The sequence below is a fragment of the Ctenopharyngodon idella genome, chromosome 13 (genome assembly GCF_019924925.1).
Source record: "Ctenopharyngodon idella isolate HZGC_01 chromosome 13, HZGC01, whole genome shotgun sequence".
In the NCBI taxonomy this organism is placed as follows: Eukaryota; Metazoa; Chordata; class Actinopteri; order Cypriniformes; family Xenocyprididae; genus Ctenopharyngodon; species Ctenopharyngodon idella.
In genome coordinates, this window is record NC_067232.1 from 28,536,060 (window position 1) to 28,556,324 (window position 20,265).

The 20,265-nt window shown below is 39.9% G+C and overlaps 1 protein-coding gene across 8 annotated transcripts in view; it reads left to right on the plus strand.

Moving 5' to 3' along the window:
* The first annotated feature begins 3,521 nt into the window (after positions 1-3,521).
* fgfr2 (fibroblast growth factor receptor 2) overlaps positions 3,522-20,265 on the plus strand; it is a 51,869-nt gene continuing 35,125 nt past the window's right edge. For 3 of the 8 annotated variants that reach the window (XM_051916680.1, XM_051916678.1, XM_051916682.1), the window contains exons 1-5: positions 3,523-4,112; positions 6,964-7,210; positions 15,713-15,979; positions 16,521-16,595; positions 19,753-19,922. In XM_051916680.1, the coding sequence (XP_051772640.1) occupies positions 7,039-7,210; positions 15,713-15,979; positions 16,521-16,595; positions 19,753-19,922 (684 nt within the window). In that variant the 5' untranslated portion in view covers positions 3,523-4,112; positions 6,964-7,038. Of the gene's footprint in view, positions 4,113-6,963; positions 7,211-15,712; positions 15,980-16,520; positions 16,596-19,752; positions 19,923-20,265 lie in introns of all 8 variants that reach the window. The other 5 variants (XM_051916681.1, XM_051916683.1, XM_051916677.1 and 2 more) reach the window with 4 other exon arrangements.

Genomic DNA, 20,265 nt, shown 5'->3' on the forward strand with positions numbered 1-20,265 from the left:
TAGACATCCTGCGGCGCGATTCGCACGAATTGAGCGTTTCGGCCGTTTGTACTTTTATAGAAACAGGAATAAAAGGATCTTGCTTGGAAGAAGTGAGTGAGGAGGTCGGACAATCTGGTAAGTTGTAAAAAACACGCTTTACTAAATTTGATCTATATATATATATACATATTGAGACTACAAGCTAGCTAAAGCCGGCAAATTGAGCTTATTCGCCGTATTTCAGCCTTCCATAGCACATAAAGCGCATCTACTCTCTCAACAAAATCCATGTCGGCCATTTCGCAACGAGACTGGAGCCGCCTGGCAGAAGCCCCTCCCATGACGCAAATTCGCGTCTGTTGTGAAGCGAATTTCACACGCGAATGAAACAAGTAAACTCAAAATGTTCAAGCGTCAAACTACACGTGAATAGCGCGATTTATTTGCGCAAGTCGTGTCTGGTGTGAACGCCCCATTAGTGGTGTGTTGAAACTGGCGGTTATGGTAAGGGGCAGGACATTTCCCAAACACCAATCACAACACACTGCTCCAGCTGACCAATCAGAGCACATTGTGCTTTTCCTAAGGAGGGGCTTCATAGAGACAGGAATTAAACAGAGCGTTACTGGGAAGAGAGGAGCTGAACAATGGAGAATATGAGGAAAATAACATTCAACATTCAAGCAGGAAAACCTGTTCTAGTAGTGTAAGATATTCCAATGAAAACAATGCAAAATAATCTAATTTATTTCCAGTTTTATGACAGGATGCTGATTTCTGACAACGTGTTGCATTAATATACTGCGCAGTAAACTAGTATTTTATTCTGAACTGTTCATGCAAACACTAAGAACTCTGTTGGTCCGATCCTAACATCTTCAGCTGAGCGAGTGTTGCTCGGAGGAAAGTGAAGAACAACCTTTTTCAGTTCTGTCTCTTTCTCTGTCCTATTGTATTTGCTAAATGTGGCAGGCCTGTAAGACAGCCATAAAAACAATGTAAATCTGGCTCGGACAGGCGATGGGGAAGCGTGTGAAAGACTGTATAGTCCATCTTTTATTTCACACCCCTAAACCTGTGGCCTGTCCCCTCCTTTTCCCGCTTCCCTCTCATTGCCTTCCAAACTGTCACCTTTTATGGGAGTGTGTGATGGCTTCACTGTGTATGAGTGAGAGAGAGAGAGAGAGAGTCTGGGCTAAAAGGGAAAGAAAAGCCGTGATCGAAGGCCCCATTCACAGAGGAACCTCTCTCTTTCTTTAACAGCCTTATTAGCTGGCTCGTTCGGAGTGAATGGGAACGTTTCTTTTATGAGGAAGAGGGAAAAAACAGGAGGCTCAGGCAGCCTGGTGTAGAGCGGAGAGGGAAAGGCATATTCGCCACAGTTCCCTCCTCCTCCTCCTCCTCTTCCCCTAATCCCGCTCTCCTCCACAACTCTTTAGATTTCTCCTTCGGATCGGTGAAAAGGGCCTGTCCAATGGAGAAGACAGTTTGGAAGGGGAGTGTGGAGCGCGGCAGGGGGCCTCTCGGTCTGTGACATTTAGGGGTCATTGATTAGGGAGCCTCCCCGTGTGAGCGCTGGGACACTGAGGGCTCCATGGGGGAGCTGCGTGAGGGAGTCTATCAGCAGTGCTGGGAAAATAACGGGCTCCGTATGCAACAGTATGGATGATATGTAGTGCAGCTTACACATTACTTACTCAGTGCTTTTTACAAATCATTACACAGCTCTTTTTCATGAAAGGCAGTTTATGCTGCATGTCTGTCAAGCCCCAAAAAAAGGGAATAATAATAAAATAATAAAAATATGATCTGATTGATTGGTAGTTTTGCTTGTGTGAGATTAGAAAATAGCTTTTATTGCTCCTCTGAAGCTCTGAAATCTGTCATTTTTTGTCTTTTGTGGATGAGGTGTGAAACTAACTGCCTTTTTGAGAGTTTTAATAGCAGAAACTATTAAAAAATGAATCAGAAACAGTATAGATTAATATTATGTTTCTTTAAACAAAAAGAAGAAAAAAATGACTGCCTTATTATTATTATTATTAATATTTAAAGTTCAAGCTAAAGTGTTTTAGATACTTTGTGTTTAGTGGCTTTTAGAATTTGTTTAGACTTTCTTCAGAAAATGTAAGAATATTCACTAATGCCACTTCACTAATTTGAATAATTATATATATATATTTTTTAATGTTTTTTAAGTCTCTTAAGATTGCATTTATTTGATCAGAAATACAGTAAAAACAGAAAAATTGTGAAATATTATTACAATTTAAAATAACTGTTTTCTATGTGAATATATATTAAAATATAATTTATTCTTGTGATTCAAAGCTGAATTTTCAGCATCATTACTCCAGTCTTCAGTGTCACATGATCCTTCAGAAATCATTCTAGTATGATGTAATATTTTTTTAATATTTGAATATTTTTAAATAAATGTAATATTTAATATTTTAATGCAGCCTTGGTGAGCACAAAATACTTCTTTTATAAATTAAATTAAATTTAATTATACCAAACTTTTGAGCAATAGAGTAGTTTCTATAGTTTGGACCACACTCAAATTAAAAAACTTAAGACATTACACTCTAAAAAATACTGGGTAAAAAACAACCCAAGTTGGGTTGAAAATGGACAAACACAGCGATTGGGTTGTTTTAACTCAGCGATTTAACCCAGTGGTTGGGTTGTTTTAACTCAGCGATTGGGTTGTTTTAACTCAGCGATTGGGTTGTTTTAACTCAGCGATTTAACCCAATGGTTGGGTTGTTTTAATCCAGCTGGTTGGGTTAAATGTTTGCCCAATGTTTTTTTTATTTAACTCAACTATTGATTAAAAATGACTGTATGTCTGGCTTAAAATGAACCCAAAATATGTTGGAAATTAAAAATCAGACACATAATTACTAGAGGAAACAATAATAATCAAAAGGTGAACATTTATTAAAAAGCAATTTAATAAATGTTTATTGTTTAATTATCAATTAACAATATTTATTGTTTTATTATTTATTGTTTAATTATTGTTTAATCATTAAACTGATTAATAAATGTTCATTTCCAGCACACTTTGGGTTCATTTTAAGCAAGCAATACAGTAATTTTTAAACAATAGTTGAGTTAAATAAAACTACCCAGCAGGTTGGGTCAAACATTTAACCCAACTGCTGGGTCAAAACAACCCAATCGCTGGGTTTGTCCATTTTAATCCAACTTGGGTTGTTTTTAACCCAGCATTTTTTAGCAAAGGCAAAGCATATCTCAACAAATAATGTTAAATAAATCTTGTCACGATGCAACTTATTAACACTTACAGACATTCTTTGTATGATAGAATGTCTCAAAATCTTAAATTCATGAAATGGAAAGTGTAATGACCCAAGTATGTACGCAATTGAAATGGCCCTGGGGTCTCTGAGACCCCAAAAGGGTTAATAATCCGACAGATCAGCCACTAGGTGGCGCCGCTGCAGTGAATGAATGTCCTTCTGCAGCGCTGGAGCTCAGAGGAGGAGGGAGACCCCAGTTCCGGACAAACTTTACAGGATTGTGCAGAACTGGTCGAGCTGCTCGTAGGGAGCCCGAGCTCTGCGGTCTGTGATTGGAGGAGAAAGACCGAGTCCAAAAACTATCAGCCAGGAAACGTCTCGAGTTTCAGGGGGGAGTGACATTTCTTCAGGGGGTTGGAAAGAGAGAGAGGGAGAGAGAAAAAAAAAAATCTCTGTAAACCTGACAAAGCGTCTGAGAACAGCCAGTATCCTCAGAGACTGCGCTCATGTCACTGGATGTGTATTTTGGGATGGATGTTTTATTCTGTGTTTGTTGCGCTGTCGCATCTCGTGTAGCTGAAGGCTGCAGCGCGTTTGCACGAGCCGTCTGGTGAAGCAACAACAACTTGGTTTACGGACGAAAAAAAGTTGCTGGGACGCGTAATTTTTTTTTCCTCTGGAAGGATTTACACAAACACGCACGGATACTATCAGTGGGTCGCGGTTGGCATGCGATCCTGTCGCTGGTGCGCTGCTGGATTTGGGAATAGGGAATAGTTTTGGTCGCATTCCTGTCTGGATTCGGCCCATGAGCTCCCTGTTTATATGCGGATCCTGAACTTCACTATCTGCTCCTTCTCTGTAAGTTACTTCTAGATTTAAAGCCTTGTCTTTCATGAAAATGCAACTCTTTGCGGCTTTACCCTTGTTTAGTTGTTGTGACATTACGCGTTTCAACTTTAAAACGCGCAAATCTTCTTTTACGCAAATACGCAAAAACTATTCAATATGCTAATTATATATTAAATTAAATGCTGTATCTTCAGTTATGTGGACTCCACTGAGAATGCCATACCTTCATATGTCATAACTATTTTTTATGATCTTGTCAGACTCTTTTGTCAGAAGGTTATCAAAATGTTTCACTTGGTGCATCTAAATGTTTTTGCTTTTTAAAGATGCAAGATGTAAAATTATGAGTCTGTGCTTAGTATGAAACATCAGGCCATTTAAAAATGTAATTGTAAATTAAAGATGCAAGCAAACGCTAATGCAATATGTGATATAAAATCATAAAAAGTAAATGTTCATAAGTTATGAAATATTAAGGTCAAACTTATTAAGTTAGGCTTGTAGTTCCTCCTGATTAAGTGTCATGATCAAAATGAGGAATACATTCATAACATACTGCAGTCATTTTGAACGTGCACATTTGGAACACTTCAAGATTCGATTCGAATTCGATTTTTTTAGTAACAGAAACGTCTACCTGTTGTTTTGTTTCTTTCTTTCTTTTTAAAGTGTCGTTTAATCATTGTAATGGCAATTAAAGCATCATCAGGTGTCATGCCTCGAAATCTGTGGAGACAGTAAGATTTATAAAAATGCAAAATATTGACATAAGTTTGCTTTAGAAAGTTTATTTTGCCATAATAAAGAAGTGTGTTTTGGATTTCCTTACAATAGCTTAAACTCTTTGAGGCAAATCTCTAAATGTTGAAATTAACTGTAGGCTATTTGTAAAAATCTAGCAATAATTAACTCTAATCATAATATGAATACTAATTAGAGTTGATCTAATGATCAAATCTGTCTATTCACATTAAAGTGATCTAGTTAATCTCCCGTAATAAAATCAAGATAAACTCATTAGGGTTGTGTTTTGTAATGGGCCTCAATAAAAAACCATTCAGATGTAATCAGAGGACACAGTACAGCTAATTCCAGTGTTTTTCTTATCATTGGCAGTAAGTCCTTTCTGTGAATACTGATTTGAATGTGAATCGGATTCTGATTAACGTGTGCACTCGTTATATGCCGCGGACAGCGATTTATTTTCGAGAAAAGTTCTCTAAAGTTGACGTCATGTATTGCATTGGGAAATATTTTCCAAAATCATGCTCGTGCAGCAAACCCAAGCATTGTGCCTATCCAGCATAAGCAAAAATAAAAGTGCATTAATTTTCAAACCTGTTATATTCATTACATGGCGTGTGATTATAAATGAGGAGCTCGTGTTACAGCATGAAATCCTGCATTGCTCACCTCTCACAACTCGAGCATAACACTGCAGAAGAATCCGTCAGTCATCTCACAAGCATTAAAGCTTTCTATAAATGCACGCGCACGATCACAGAACAGATCAATACCGCATTTACGCGCCAGATCTGCAGAGAGTCACGTGTGCGTTCACCGACTGACTGATTCCCGCGGTTTTAATTCCAATTTCAGTGGTCGTGTTTTGAATGTTTGAAATCACCTTTTCGCTTGTGCAAATGAGTTCTGAACTGCCAATAAAGTCGTTTCCTTCAGAATAGTAGATAGATAGATACACTCTAAAAATGCTGGGTTAAAAACAACCCAAGTTGGGTTGAAAATAGACAACACAGCGATTGGGTTAAATGTTTGACCCAACCTGCTGGGTAGTTTTATTTAACTCAGCTATTGTTTAGAAATTACTGTATTGCTCGCTTAAAATGAACCCAAAATATGTTGGGAATGAACATTTATTAACCTCTTAGCATTCCTGTAAAATTTGCCTAAAATGCCTAAAAAGGCATACCAAAAGTAAATTACATGCTGTTCTTGAACTATTGTGCACCAGGGCGGTACAGTGGAACACTAACAGGTTAATAAGTTTAATGAATGATAATTAAACAATAAACATTTATTAAATTGTTTAATAATAAATGTTCACCTTTTTGATTATTATTGTTGCCTCTAGTAATTATGTGTCTGATTTCATTTATTTATTTTGGGTTCATTTTAAGCCAGCCATATAATCATTTTTAAACAATAGTTGAGTTAAATAAAACTACCCAGCAGGATGGGCAAACATTTAACCCAACCGCTGGGTTAAAACAACCCCAATCACTAGGTTTGTCCATTTTCAACCCAACTTGGGTTGTTTTTAACACAGCATTTTATAGATTATAGATAGATAGATTTTAAATGCATTGGATAAAAGTGTCTACCAAATGCATAAATGTTTATATAGCCTAAAAAAGTAAGGAAATGTACACTCTAAAAAATGCTGGGTTAAAAACAACCCAAGTTGGGTTGAAAATGGACAAAACCCAGCGATCGGGTTGTTTTAACCCAGCGTTTTTAGAGTGTATGCTCCAGATAAAATAAATCACTGTTTACATAATTAGGCTGTCTATTCTCTATAAAGTTGCGGTAGCTCTTGAGGCAGTGGCTGATGAAGGTGTTTGTCGAGTGTAGTGTGTAGGTGGGTCTAACGCATCAGAGCTTTGGTATGTCTGTGGCAAGGCTTGTTTAACAGCATTTTGACACGTGGGCCTTTAGTTCCTATAGTATCTTGTCTTCTCCATAACCATAGACTTATGCACGGTCTGTAAGTTATAGTAGTGCTGCAGAATCAACTGATTAGATATTTAGGATCTATGCTGTGGATTTTTCTAATTGTTTTCCCCTCATCTTCTCTCGTTCTCTTTGGACCTATTACTGTCCTCTCTACTGCCCTCCTCAGCCCAGGTGATTGGTGAGAATTCCAGTGAGTGACGACCGTGCAGCCTGCAGTTCATGGTTGGGTGGAGCCCCTCAGATGGGATCCGTGTCCAGGGGGAGGCCGAGGAGGGGGGGACGGGATGCTGACGTGATGTCCTCCCGGGGGTGGCTTCTGGGTGCGCTCCTGCTTTTGACCCTGGCAACGGCGTCTGTGGCGAGACCATCGTTGAGGATTGCTGAAGAGGTGGAGACCACGATTGAACCTGAAGGTAAGGAATATGAGTGATGGATGATCATTCCATGCAGGAAATCTCAATACTTCATTGGTGACAAGAAAACAGATGCTTCTTTACTCTTTACAATCACCTTCTCCTACAGCTGCACCTATGTGTGAAAATATGTTGTTTTTATTGGGGGAAGTCTTGGGAAAATAAGGCATTTGGGCGAAAACAAAACATTGCAGAGCGGAATTTCTTGTGGTAATAGGTAGGATTCCTCATTGCTTTATAGGTCATTAGTTTGTTGCGGATTTATGGGATTTAACTTTTCATAAATGGTTGTGTTCAGCCCTTCAAGACAGCCAGGAAAGTTCTGAGGAGGTGCTGGTTTGCAATGAAGTGTGGTTTGGAGGTTTTATGAGTTGCTGTATGCAAACCCTCTTTTGCATGGAGCACGTCTTTGAAACTCTGATAATTATGTGGAGAAAGTGGTTTAAGCATATATCTGGCGTCTTTGAACTGCGAACCCTGAGGTTTCATAATGCATGGAATTATTCTTCGTATGGTATATTCACAACAGCTCGTTCCAAAGAGTCGCTTTTGGGATTTTTGTGGTTCCAATCGTAACGTCTCTTTTCCTTTCTCCCCCCATATCTTCTCTTTCTCCATCTGTCTGAGTTTAATGTTGTTCAGAGTTGAGGACCACACACATACCTGCTAGCTAGCTTGGCATGCAGACGCAAACCAACCCATATTAGTTTGTTTGGGAAGAAAATAAACCATGCTTGCTTTCAGATTTGAGCTAAAATGAAACAAGAGATTTGCTCTTTTTGGAGGTTTCCTGACTTCCTTTTAACGGGATGTGGTTTGTCATCGTCTTCATTCCCAACTCAGAGGAAAAACACTGATTTTATTTGATTCTTTGGCACTTTCTGGTGCAGTGGCGTATCTTTGTACCATCCAGTAGTAGTTGTGATTATTGATGTGATTTTGCTGTTAATGCTAAGTGGCCTGTTATGTTGTGTTGGATAAGTCTGCTTTTGTTCTTCTAGCTTTAATCATTATGTTAATTAAAGAGTTGTCAAACACAATCACCCGAAGCAACCTCCCCACCCCCCACCAAACAACACTGTCCAGATACCCTTTGACCTCAGGGTTAAAAGAGGTCCGTACATGCCCACAATAGGGTTAGAGGGAAAGTTCACTCTCTTTATTTACTCACCCTCATCTCGTTCCAAACACGCATGACTTTCTTTCTACTTGGAATAAAAAGCAAGATATTTTTAAGAATCTTTGCTCATTCCCATTGAATAGAAGCATATTGTTAATGATGGCTTTTGAGGCCATTATTGGACCTAAAAGAACAAAAAAGCACCAAAAAGTAGTCCATATCAAGTCTTTTGATATGGATTTGTGTGAGAAACACTAGTCAAAATCTTGATGATAATAATATCATGATGTTAATGTTTATAGTGGAATGGTACAAGGGTGAGTTAATGAAAGAATCTGCTTTTTGGATGAACTGTTCCTTTAAGAGTAAAGCCTCGCTTAACGTCTTAAATACAAAAGAAGTTCTGTTGCACAATATTGCGTTGCATTGTTCTGCCATTTTTCTCTTGTCCAAAGTCAGATGCTTAACTTTTCATCTAACGCTAAGTGCTCTATGTTGTGGAACTTTGTAAGACGATTTGCACTTTTCTCTCCTATCATATGATGGAAGATTACGGGAGGTCATGTGATGGAGGATTAAGTGGCTCAAGTGGAGTCATGTGACGCGGATAGGTTTTGGTGAAAGGTGGAGAGCACTAGTAGCCACACCAGTTTCTTGTCTTACAGACGCAGCTCAAGTAGTTGAGTGCTTACGGGGGGTTGTGCTAAACATGTTTACTCTTTGTACCAAAGAACAGTATATGTATCAATTCGACAAAAAAACCTGCCATTAAACGCCCACCCCTGGAGGGAAACTACAACAGCCCCCACTTGATGCATGCAAAGCCCACCAAGGGCTTGGTTGTGTTTCTGGGAGGGGTAATTGTTTAAGATAGCATATCAGTTTTTAGAATTCCTGCAGAGTTTCACATGAGCTAGTTTTTCTGTTAAGGGAGAGTTATATGATAGAAATATTACATTACCTTCTTGAATCAGCAATGTTGCTAACTTAGTACATGCGTCGCTCCTCTTTAGACATGATAAAGGCTGGCAGAGTGGTTGAAATCTTCTGAGTGGTTGGAAAACAACACATTGTGAAAGTGTGGGAAAGCAAACTTGGATCAAATGTAATCTGACAGGGCTTAGAGCACAATAGAGTTGAAGATCTTCGCCCTTTATTCTGTCATTCCCTGCCGCCCCATAAGGTTTGTGGTTGGAACCAGAGGTTCTGGCCAGGCTGACCCAGTGGTGGAAAATGTGGACTCGTACATGCTTGGTTCGGATCATTGTTATTTGGATTGTGTGATTTATTTATTGTCATTGGAGTGGTTTTGCTGGTGTTTAGTGTGTGTGTGTGCCCTGTTGGTTTGGACAGAATTAGACACAGTCAAACGGGGCTTTGATGATGTTTCAAACATTGGCTGGAGATCCAAGCGAATCTTTCCAACCATCAGTCTTTTTCCGGAATCAGAATCGTCCCCAATTCCTTGCTCTCTGAGATTTTAGCCTGAGGGTTTTTCTCTCGCAACCCAGACGTTCCTGTTCCCACTGGGAATACTCAAACCCGTACTGTCAGAACTATGAGAGATGCTCAGCTTGTCGCTCAGTCTGGGTAAGCGTGCCTTAAAGTGTCCACCTGCATACAGTAGGGGGTTTCCTGGGCGAATCATTCTCTGTTTATACTAAACGTTTCTAAATCATGATAGTAAGTCCCTGTAATAAAAGTGTCAGCTCACACCCTTTGTTTATTGTGTTTTCTCGGGCGACTAAAGCCTCACTCTCCCACTAAACAAACTAAAAGTGTTTTTTTTATGTGGCAATTGGCTGTTGTCAAACCTTGCAGTGTTTTTTGTTGTATATATGTAATTTATTTTTGTTGTATATATGTCATTTATTTAGTTTCCCCTTGCAAATCTTTCCCCGACTTTAGCCATTACTATGTGGTGCATTCTGAGTGGTTGTTAACACGTTTTTAGGTGGTTGCTAGAGTGTTTTGGGTGCTAGGTGCACTGTGAAAAACGTTTTTGAGTTTTCTCAACTTCACAATTGTAGTTGTGCCAACCAATCTTTTAAAGTTCTCCCAAATTAAATTGTTAGCAAGTACTAGTGCTGCACGATTAATTGTTGAAAGATCGCGATCTTGATTCAAACACCCAGACAATCTCATTCCTAATTGACAATGATTCGCCTGTGTCTATTAAACAAATATGATCACACGGGAACATTCAAACCTGCGTTGAACATCACACTATAGTTGTGTTTGTTACAAATATTCAAATGATCACAAAAGTACATGGGATAAAAGTTTATATTTCATATATAAACACTGATGTCTATGGTAGTGATCAAAATAGAGCAAATTACCTTTTGTAAGAAACTTGACGCTTTAAATAAAGATTTTATCAATTACATTGTTACATCAGTAGGGGGTGACAAGTGACAGTTAAAAAAATGTATTTGTCATTGAATCATTCATTCAAGAGATTCGTTCAAAAACGCTGATTTATCCAGTAATGAAACAAGTGAAGTATTTATGAGTGAGTCATTGAATCATTCATTCGATCCAAATTTTTAATGTTTAAATTATGACTGCAGCAATTAATATTTTGTCAGAACCTCTAGTAAATTACGTGTTATTTTGTTTAGTTTGTCTGTTCAGAATCATGATATAATCATGATCTCTATTTGAAACAAAAAAATCTTGGATATTCTCAATTTATCCAAAATCGTGCAGCTCTAGCAAGTACATTAAGACCTGAAGAACCGTGAACGTGTTTCATTGGAATCCACTAAAAACAATGTCTTAATATAGAACTTTTCACTTACATCCCTTAGACATTAACTAGCACACCTCTCCTCAAGAAGCTGCATAATTTATAGCACAGAAATAGTATATAGTTTAAAGTTAGCAGTTAAATCCACCACCAAATTCCAGTGTTTATATGTGACTCCAGAGGTTTTGGAGGGAAAGTTGGCCAATGAGATTTGCCCGGATGCGTGTGTGTCGGTCTGTTGCCGTGGGTGCCTCTGAGAGGCCTGTGCTTTTGGCTGGGCATGCCATTGTCATGACAATAAAGCTTGCAGAAATTACAATTTGAAAGGCGATTGTGATTAGGAAAGAAAAGAAGCGGCTACGGAAGAGTGTTGGGATTTAACTGGAGTAGAAACGGGAAGGGGTGAGAAAATAAGGAAGGAGGGGAACGTGAAACGAGTAGAGTTAACTTGTGTGGGGCGGGTGGGTTTTTTTTTTCTGAACCCCTGTGATCTAATTAACAGTGTTTGCTAAGGAAAGCTTCACTATTACTGTTTAAACAATTCTCATAACTACTAAACTCATCCCACACCTTTTGTCCTGTAGAGATGAAATGTGTGTTTATTGAGGTCAGGTGTGTTAAGACTTTGTGCATATCTAGGGATCAGAATGTCATCAAGACTTGAGGGTGACTTTGGCCTTTAAGCAACCACCTAAAACTTTGTGTGACTGTGTGATTTTGTGTAACTTTGTAAATACTTTGTGTGATTTTAAAGGGATAGTTCACCCAAAAATGACGCGTCTGCTGTAACTCAATTCTGATCTGTTATCAGAGCCATTTCATAATTTTCTCGTCTCAGACGCATCTCATCCGACTGACCCCGAGCACTCAGTGAAGCGCACAGCAGTCTTGATTCCAAGTCGCCAAGCAGCCGGAGACAGAAGGATGATAGTGTGAGAATTGGACAGACTGGATCCTGTCACAGTTTGGTCGAAAGCCTAATTATCTGTTCTAGCAGAGGCGCAAATGAGACTTGGTGGAGCGGACGGGAAGTGCGAGACAGTCCGTATCCGTCACTCCTGACGGGACGTTTGATAATAACTGCCACTCACGGCACTGTGTTCCCAGGAAAACACAGGAGAACAGATACAGTCACACCTCGAGAAATTGAGTTTTACCTCAGTCGACTAAAGACTACGTTTATTGTGGCAGAGTAGGATGTTTCTCTGACCTTTCCCAAGAAGAAAAATCTGGAATTTGCAGGATGTCAACAGGTTGTGGATTTGTGGAGGGGTCTGTGTCTTGTGGACGGCAGGGGGTCGGTTGGCAGGTTGAGAGGTGAAAGGTCAAAGAGCACATCAGAGGTAGTGTTGATGGTAAAGAACAGATGTACTGGACCTGAAGAATAAAGGGAATGAAAGCATGTCAAATGTTTAAAGACGTTGCGGTTGCATCAAGTTCTTGACTTGCCAGAATGGACAAAATTTATCGCAGTGCTGTGAGAAAAGTTTGCTTAACCTTTGAAATTACGAAGTGTCCATGAATTTGATCATTTGATCAACTAAAACTGGTTGAAATTGGCTGGTATGTTGCTGGTAAAGCATGGCGCTGGCAATGCCAATGTCAACAGTTATTTTGCCAAAGTTGCCAAAGTTTAATTCCCAGGGAATTGTACTGATTAAAACAAAATAAATAGAAGTGGTAACACTTTACAATAAGGTCCTATTGGGTAACATTAGATACATTAACTAACATTAACCAACAATGAGAAATACATTTGTTACAGTATTTATCAATTATTTTTTTAACGTTAGGCCTTAGTTCATAAAACTTTTCATTGTTCGTTCATGGTCCATTATATAATATTAACTGGCGAAATTGACATGAATTAACATTAATAAATGTAGTTTTCATTGTTTATAGTTCATGTTAAGTAATGGAACTTTATTGTAAAGCGTTACCATAAAAGTTATCATGGAAGTCACTCTAAATAAAAGTGTCTGCCAAATTCATACATGTACAAAAACCATAAGTAATAATTTGGATGTGTTGGAGAGCTCTCTTGTCTTATTTCTGCATTTTTGCATGGCTTTTTCCACTTTCAGCATGCACAGCTTAATCTTTTGCACTGCTTAATCGGTTCAGTACCCATTAGCATCTTATCTACTCTCTATTTATATACTAAAAGTTTAGTGAGACTTGAATGTCCACTAGTCATCCTCCAGAGTTTCCTAAGAGTGTATGTCAAAAAAACTGATCCACATGTGTTGGCTTTCTAACAGGACTTGAGTGAGAGCAGGCCTCGTTTTTTTCAGGTTGTCTTTAATCGTACAATAGAGGGAAATACGCAACCAATTACAGTTAAATAACAGTTGGACAAACAGAGGCCTCCGGAAGAGCAAGGCAATGAATACCGGTCCCATCAATCAACGGCAGAGTTCGTTCTAAGGCTGCACAGTCGCGAAAGGCATAAAGGAAAAGGTAATTGTTTCCGGAGTAGGAACAATACAGGAACTAAACATGCGTAGGGCAATGTGCCTGGGGAAAGAGTTTAGACCTTCAAGCACACTCCAGCCCCCTTGAGGACTGAGCGCAAGTCATATGACTTTCCCTTCCTGCGGTGTGTGTAGTTCACACTCACAATAGGACAAGAATGTGCAGGAAGATAGGTGTGTTACGACTGGAAGGGTTGGGAGTGTCTGCGCACTTCGAATTATTTCTGATTCTTGACAAGTCCGACCATGTTTTTCCGTACCTCTCGCTTTCAATGTTTATGTCTTTTTGTACACGTATAAAGCTGTTTAGTCTGTCTTAATTCGTAGTTTCCGCTCAGATGCATTGGGTTATTGTTAGTACTGCAGAAACATGAGGTCTCCTTCATACAGAGTCAGAAGCTTGGATCATGTTGTACTGGCCAAATTATTGGACAATTAGTCTTGGGATTCGCTGAACGTGTTTTCGCTGAACAGATTGTGGTTCTGTGGTCTGGGTTTAATCATCCGGCTATGTTAATTGCCCAGAAATGTAATATCTGTGCTCGGATTGTTTCACGTAGATTGTACAGTTCTCCTCTGAACTAGAAAGTGTTGATGGCTTTAGTTTGAGGAAGAAAGTTTTGACCTCATTTGAGTGTGTAACAACATCAAGGCACTGTTATGATTGCTATGCAGTGCGGTGTTAATCGTTGTTTATCATTCTACCCAAAAGATCAAGTGAATTAAACGGATAAAATGTCTTTCCTGAATTCCTCTCGCTCTCTCTACTGCTCATTCTGACTTTCTGATTGAGTGTTTGATTTCTGTCCGTCTTGGCTTTGCTCTCAGTGGAATCTCAGGTGAATTGAAATGGATATAGATGGTATGTTTTGCTTGAACTAGCAAGTGGTCAACCAATATGGGTTTTATAATTTACAGAACACACACACACACACACACACACACACACACACACTGGTTTCCATGTTTTATGGGGACTTCCCATAGATGTAATGATTTTTATACTGTACAAACTGTGTATTCTGTCCCCTAAAGCCCTGGGTATACTTCGTTTTTTTATGCGTACGCTAGTGTATGCGCACAGTTGAACGCACAGCCTTGGAAAGTACTTCATTTAACTTGTAAGCGTACACAGGCGTTCGACGCATGTATAGTTTTGAGCAATCTCTCACCACGAGTTACAACCCATGTAAACATCCTTGTATTCTTTCATGAGTTGTACAAATGAGGGTGCTTTCTAACCTCTTCGCACAATCTCTCGTCTATGTCGGCCTCCATTGACGCTGTAGCTTGCATGCGTTCCTGTTCTGTTTATGCCAGTTTTCTTTGACTAGAGCACAGTTGCCACCTTGTGGATAAACTAATTACGTAATTACGTACAAGTACGCACGGTTACAAAAATCCGGCATTGCGCGTACAGTACGTGCGTACTCTTCTGGTGACGAAATTCGCGTCGCGCACTCGTGTACGCATAAAAAGTGAACTATACTTTGGGCTTAACCCTATCCCTAGTTTTTCAAAACACTTTATTTAGTATGATTTATAAGCTATTTTCCTCATGTGGGACCAAATGTCCCAATTTTTTTGGTCCCCTATGAGGAAAACAGCTTATAAATCATACTAAATAAAGTGTTTTAACATAAGGAATACCAGGCACACACACACAGAGAGAGAGATAGAGAGAGAGAGAGAGAGAGAGAACATAATTAAAAATAATATAATAAACCAGCAATAATGGCTTAATTCTACTGTGTGAGGTCGGGGTTGAAATGACAGGGAAAGGAAAACCGAAGGCTCTGTTTATGAAATGAATAAATATTGAGTCCTATTCCTCAACTGGCACCTCTTTCATGTCAACGCACTGCTAATGCCACACTCTTTCCCTTTGGTACAGCTGCATGCTTCCAGAAACGCTCTGTATACACAATTCACAGCTAATGTGGACACTCTGAGGTGTCTTTATTTGGGATAGGCTTTTGGGTGAGCTGTTATTTAATTAATAATCTGGAGCCTCTTCTTCGCACTCACACTAGTTACTCTAGGGATGTTGTTTTGGTGCAGTGTTTTTCATCTTACACTCTTGGTCTTTGTCTTTTTCTCTGCACCCTATCACCCCTTTCCTCCTGCCCTCCTCTCTTTTCCTCTTCGCTCTGCAGAGCCTCCAACCAAAAACCAAAACTCTAAGCCCACCCTGTGCTCGGTGCACCCGGGTGAACTGCTCAAGCTCAACTGCCCGCTGCCCGAGGCGGCCGCCATCATCTGGACCAAAGACGGCTCCTCACTGGGCCCTGACAACCGCACGTTCATAGATCAGGAGTGGCTACAGATCCGCGACGCCACCCCTAAGGACTCGGGCCTGTATGCGTGCAGTGCCGCGGGCTCACAGGCCGGCGACGTGCTTTGCTTCATCGTAAACGTTACAGGTGAGGCGCTTGTCTACCACAGGTGGCGCCATCTGCAGAATAAGACTTTCATATTCGCAGATGAGCTTTCGGGCGCCGTCTCTGCCTGAAACTGAATGGCGATATAATTCTGTTTGTCTTACAGTTCGTCGCTCACTTTACAATGCAGTGAGGTGGAAGATGTAGTCTTTAAGATCACTTTGCACGTCTCAGATTTGTTTGTGTTGTTTTTACCACATTCGTTGGCTCTGTAAATTGAGTATTAAGATCGTATTAGTTGAAGTGCTTATTGTTTGCTTATGTTTTACTCCTTTTGTTATTGTGTTTTACAGACATTTTGTCTGTTTTAACATGTCACGTTAAAATAGTTTTTTGAATGTTATGTCTTTTTGACAGTTTGCTAGCTAGCATTCATAGTAGCTCTGATCACAATCGTGAAATTTCAATGAAAAACTGAAATGAGACAGCTTATATTAATGTGTCAAAAATAGCAAATAATTGAATAATAATTGACGGCTAGAGAAACAAAGCAAGGTTACAGTATTCCCGGTACTCTCTGCAGATGCCATCTCATCCGGTGACGATGAGGACGACACGGAGCGATCGGACGATGTTGGGGCGGACGGCGAACAAATGCGTGAGTATCGGGACTGGGGGCCGATCAGCAGTTGTGACAAAGTTCCAAGAGAAATGCACTTTTATTCCCGATGATATTTAGAGAAAATAAGCAAGTGCTAGCTGTAGATGTAACACGTTTGGCGTATTGTTTTTTTTTTTTACTAAATATTTTGCTACATTTCACTGAGGCAGACTGCAGCGGAGTCTGATGTTGACTATGTCATCAAGCAATTCCAGCACAGACACATTCCCAGAATTCCAGGCCATCTTTCCTTCTTCCTTTGTGTCTTTGTGCCCTCCCCTTCTCAGGTAGCTAGTCAATGAGGGGCCTGTCTGTAATTTACCTGTGAAGAGATTGAGCTCCACTTGGAGAATGGCAAAAGGGAAAGGCCTGAGGTAGAATAATGAAGTATAAAAAAGTGAATGAACCCAACTTTTATGAATTTTGAAGCCTAAATACAATCTCCAGAAGTAAACTTAGGCAGCAAATCACACAAACTACTAAAATCACAACAAGGCTGTAAAAGCGGACTATTGAGTAGATGAGTTTACTTGTTACTTGATGATGTTTAAGAGTGGGGTATGGATGAGATCTTATTTCAGGCCAAAAATCATTAGTGGGGTATTGATGAGATATTATTTAAGGCCAAAAATCAAGAGTGGGGTATTGATAAGACTTTATTTCAGGCCAAAAATCAAGAGTCGGGTATTGATAAGACTTTATTTCAGGCCAAAAATCAAGAGTGGGGTATTAATGAGACCTTATTTCAGGCCAAAAATCAAGAGTGGGGTATTGATAAGACTTTATTTCAGGCCAAAAATCAAGAGTGGGGTATTAATGAGACCTTATTTCAGGCCAAAATTCAAGAGTGGGGTATTGATAAGACTTTATTTCAGGCCAAAAATCAAGAGTGGGGTATTGATAAGACTTTATTTCAGGCCAAAAATCAAGAGCAGGATATTGATGAGACCTTATTTCAGGCCAAAAATCAAGAGCGGGGTATTGATAAGACCTTATTTCAGGCCAAAAATCAAGAGCGGGGTATTGATAAGACCTTATTTCAGGCCAAAAATCAAGAGCGGGGTATTGATAAGACCTTATTTCAGGCCAATATTTAAGAGAGGGGTATTGATAAGACCTTATTTCAGGCCAAAAATCAAGAGCGGGGTATTGATGAGACCTTATTTCAGGCCAATATTCAAGAGCGGGGTATTGATAAGACCTTATTTCAGGCCAAAAATCAAGAGTGGGGTATTGATAAGACCTTATTTCAGGCCAATATTCAAGAGTGGGGTATTAATGAGACCTTATTTCAGGCCAAAAACCACCGTAAGTTCAAAAACACTAACTCGTTTCCATTTTTTTTTGTCATGGTTATCTCTAATTGCTTCATATTTTTTGAGAACCTTATGCAAAAGAGAAGCCGTGACAGGTGAGGAAAGGAAATTGACTACATTTCCACCGTTGAAACGAGTGCCATACCCAAGAAAATCTGTTTTGAGTTGTGCAAAACTAAATATTAAAGAGGGTTGGAAAGAGGGGTGGAGCGAGGTCTTTCAGCTAATGGGCTCTGGTTTGGATCTGCACCAACACTTTTTGTGTAAGCTTTGGAGGTCTGGCCTTTGGCCGCGTACGAGTGGAGTTGAGGTGGGTGTGTGGGGGGATTGGAGTTGGGATGGAGGGGTGTTTAGCATTGTGCTTGGGGCGGTTTTGGGCTCAGTGGGTTGGATTTCTGCCCAGCTGAACCACTCAGAACGCTTTGATATTTCTGTGCGAAGGGGCCTCAACAACAGCCGTCTCGAAAACACCAATTTTTCCCCCTCTCACGAGAAAGTTTCCTTTATTTGTGAGATGTGTTGCTCTCAGACGAGGTGTGCTGGAGTAGACAACGCTGGGATTTTTTAAAGACTTAGGATCTGGTTTACATGTTGTTGTTTTTTTTTTTCTTTCTCTGCTTAATTTGATGGAATTAGCTGCTGGGATGTCTCAATGTTTCTGTTTACTGACCGATCTTTGCAGATAACGGTGGTATTTGTTAATAGTCCCTTCTAGATTCCAAGAGTTTTTGAAGAAAAATGTCAATAAAGCTTTCAATGGATCTTACCTGTCTTGGGGTTTCCCACGACATCCGACCCTACCACCCCAATGTCTGAGGGTCATACCCATCTTCTCAATGAAAACCTGAACCGTTAACAAAGTTAAAAGGAGTCAGGCTTACAGATATGCAGTCTGCTGTCTGCCAGGGCGTTGAGGTCAAAGAGAATGACCGTTACGAAAGAATTCCCACGAGATGAGATGAAAAAGTTGGGTGGTGAGGAAAGAAAACAGACGGACAGATAGACGTTGAAGGAAAGCCAGTGCCTTCACGCTGAAGGGAAGATGTCTGTTTACACGTCTCATATCAAGTCATTTGCAACCTTCCGGTTAGCATGTCTGTCGAACAATAGAAATTGGATGTGATGGTCCAGTTCCTTCTTGGCAAGCCGCTGTGCTTTTGGACCGACTTGTTTTATCCTCCTTTTCTCTTGTGTATTTTCAGAGCAAACCGGGAATATGTTTTTATTTAAGCCGCTCACTGTGAGTTGCAGGGTTCCATTAAGCAGATGGGCGGTGCAGTCATGCAGTGCTGCGAGTGTGAATAACTGTTTCGATTTACATCCGTGGTCATGGCTTCCTGTTTCTCCTTGCTGAGATTCAGACGCCTCCTGCTTTGGCTCTCTTGGCAGTGATGTAGTTCTATTGGGATATTTAGATTGTTTTACTTTATTGATTTGCAATTTCATTGCATTTCAGTGTTATTTGTTATTATTTATTAATATTTTGAATTCATTTTTATTTGTATATTTTCTTTAGTTTAAGCTTTAGTAGTCAACCATACAAGACAAAAGCTACTGTTTTTGGCTTTGATCTTGAGTTTTTCCATAAACACAGATATAGAAAACATTGTAGATGTCAGGGGCTGATCTATGAATGGCTGAAAGCAGATAAGAGAGGGGGTGTAGATAATAAACCTCCAGTTTTGCATGGATGTTTTATGTGATGCATATCAAAGCTGCATGTAATCTTAAAGGCTTAGATACTGACATCAAAGAAGATATATAGTGCACTGCAAGCGTGATTCTTGATATTTGGATGATGTAAAAGGTTGGTTGTAATTGTTTCTTCTTGCCTGCAGGGGCGCCATATTGGACCTCACCGGATAAGATGGAGAAGAAGCTGCACGCCGTCCCGGCGGCCAACACCGTGAAGTTTCGGTGCGCGGCAGCAGGAAACCCCAAGCCCAAAATGCGCTGGCTGAAAAATGCAAAACCTTTCAGACAGGAGGATCGCATGGGCGGCTACAAGGTAAGAGATCTTCACTAGTGCTATATGAGAACTTATTGCATGCTCTTCAACATATACATTTAATAAGGCTTAATTACTAGTGGTTTTTAGAAAACTAATGGGTAGATTTAAGTACCTTTTTTGTACAGGCAGATACAATTGTTAGTGTAAAGCAGTTGGTGAAGCACTGACTCTTGGTTAAAGTGTAATAGATGTGTGTGGCGATTGGCCGATGTACCCCGATCAGTGTCTGTTTGCACTTTCGTCTCTGAAAACACAGCTGATCCACACAGAAGGTCACTAATGATTGAGCTGCTCACGCTCGATTGATCTGGACACTCAAAAATGAGCTCAGCGTCTGACT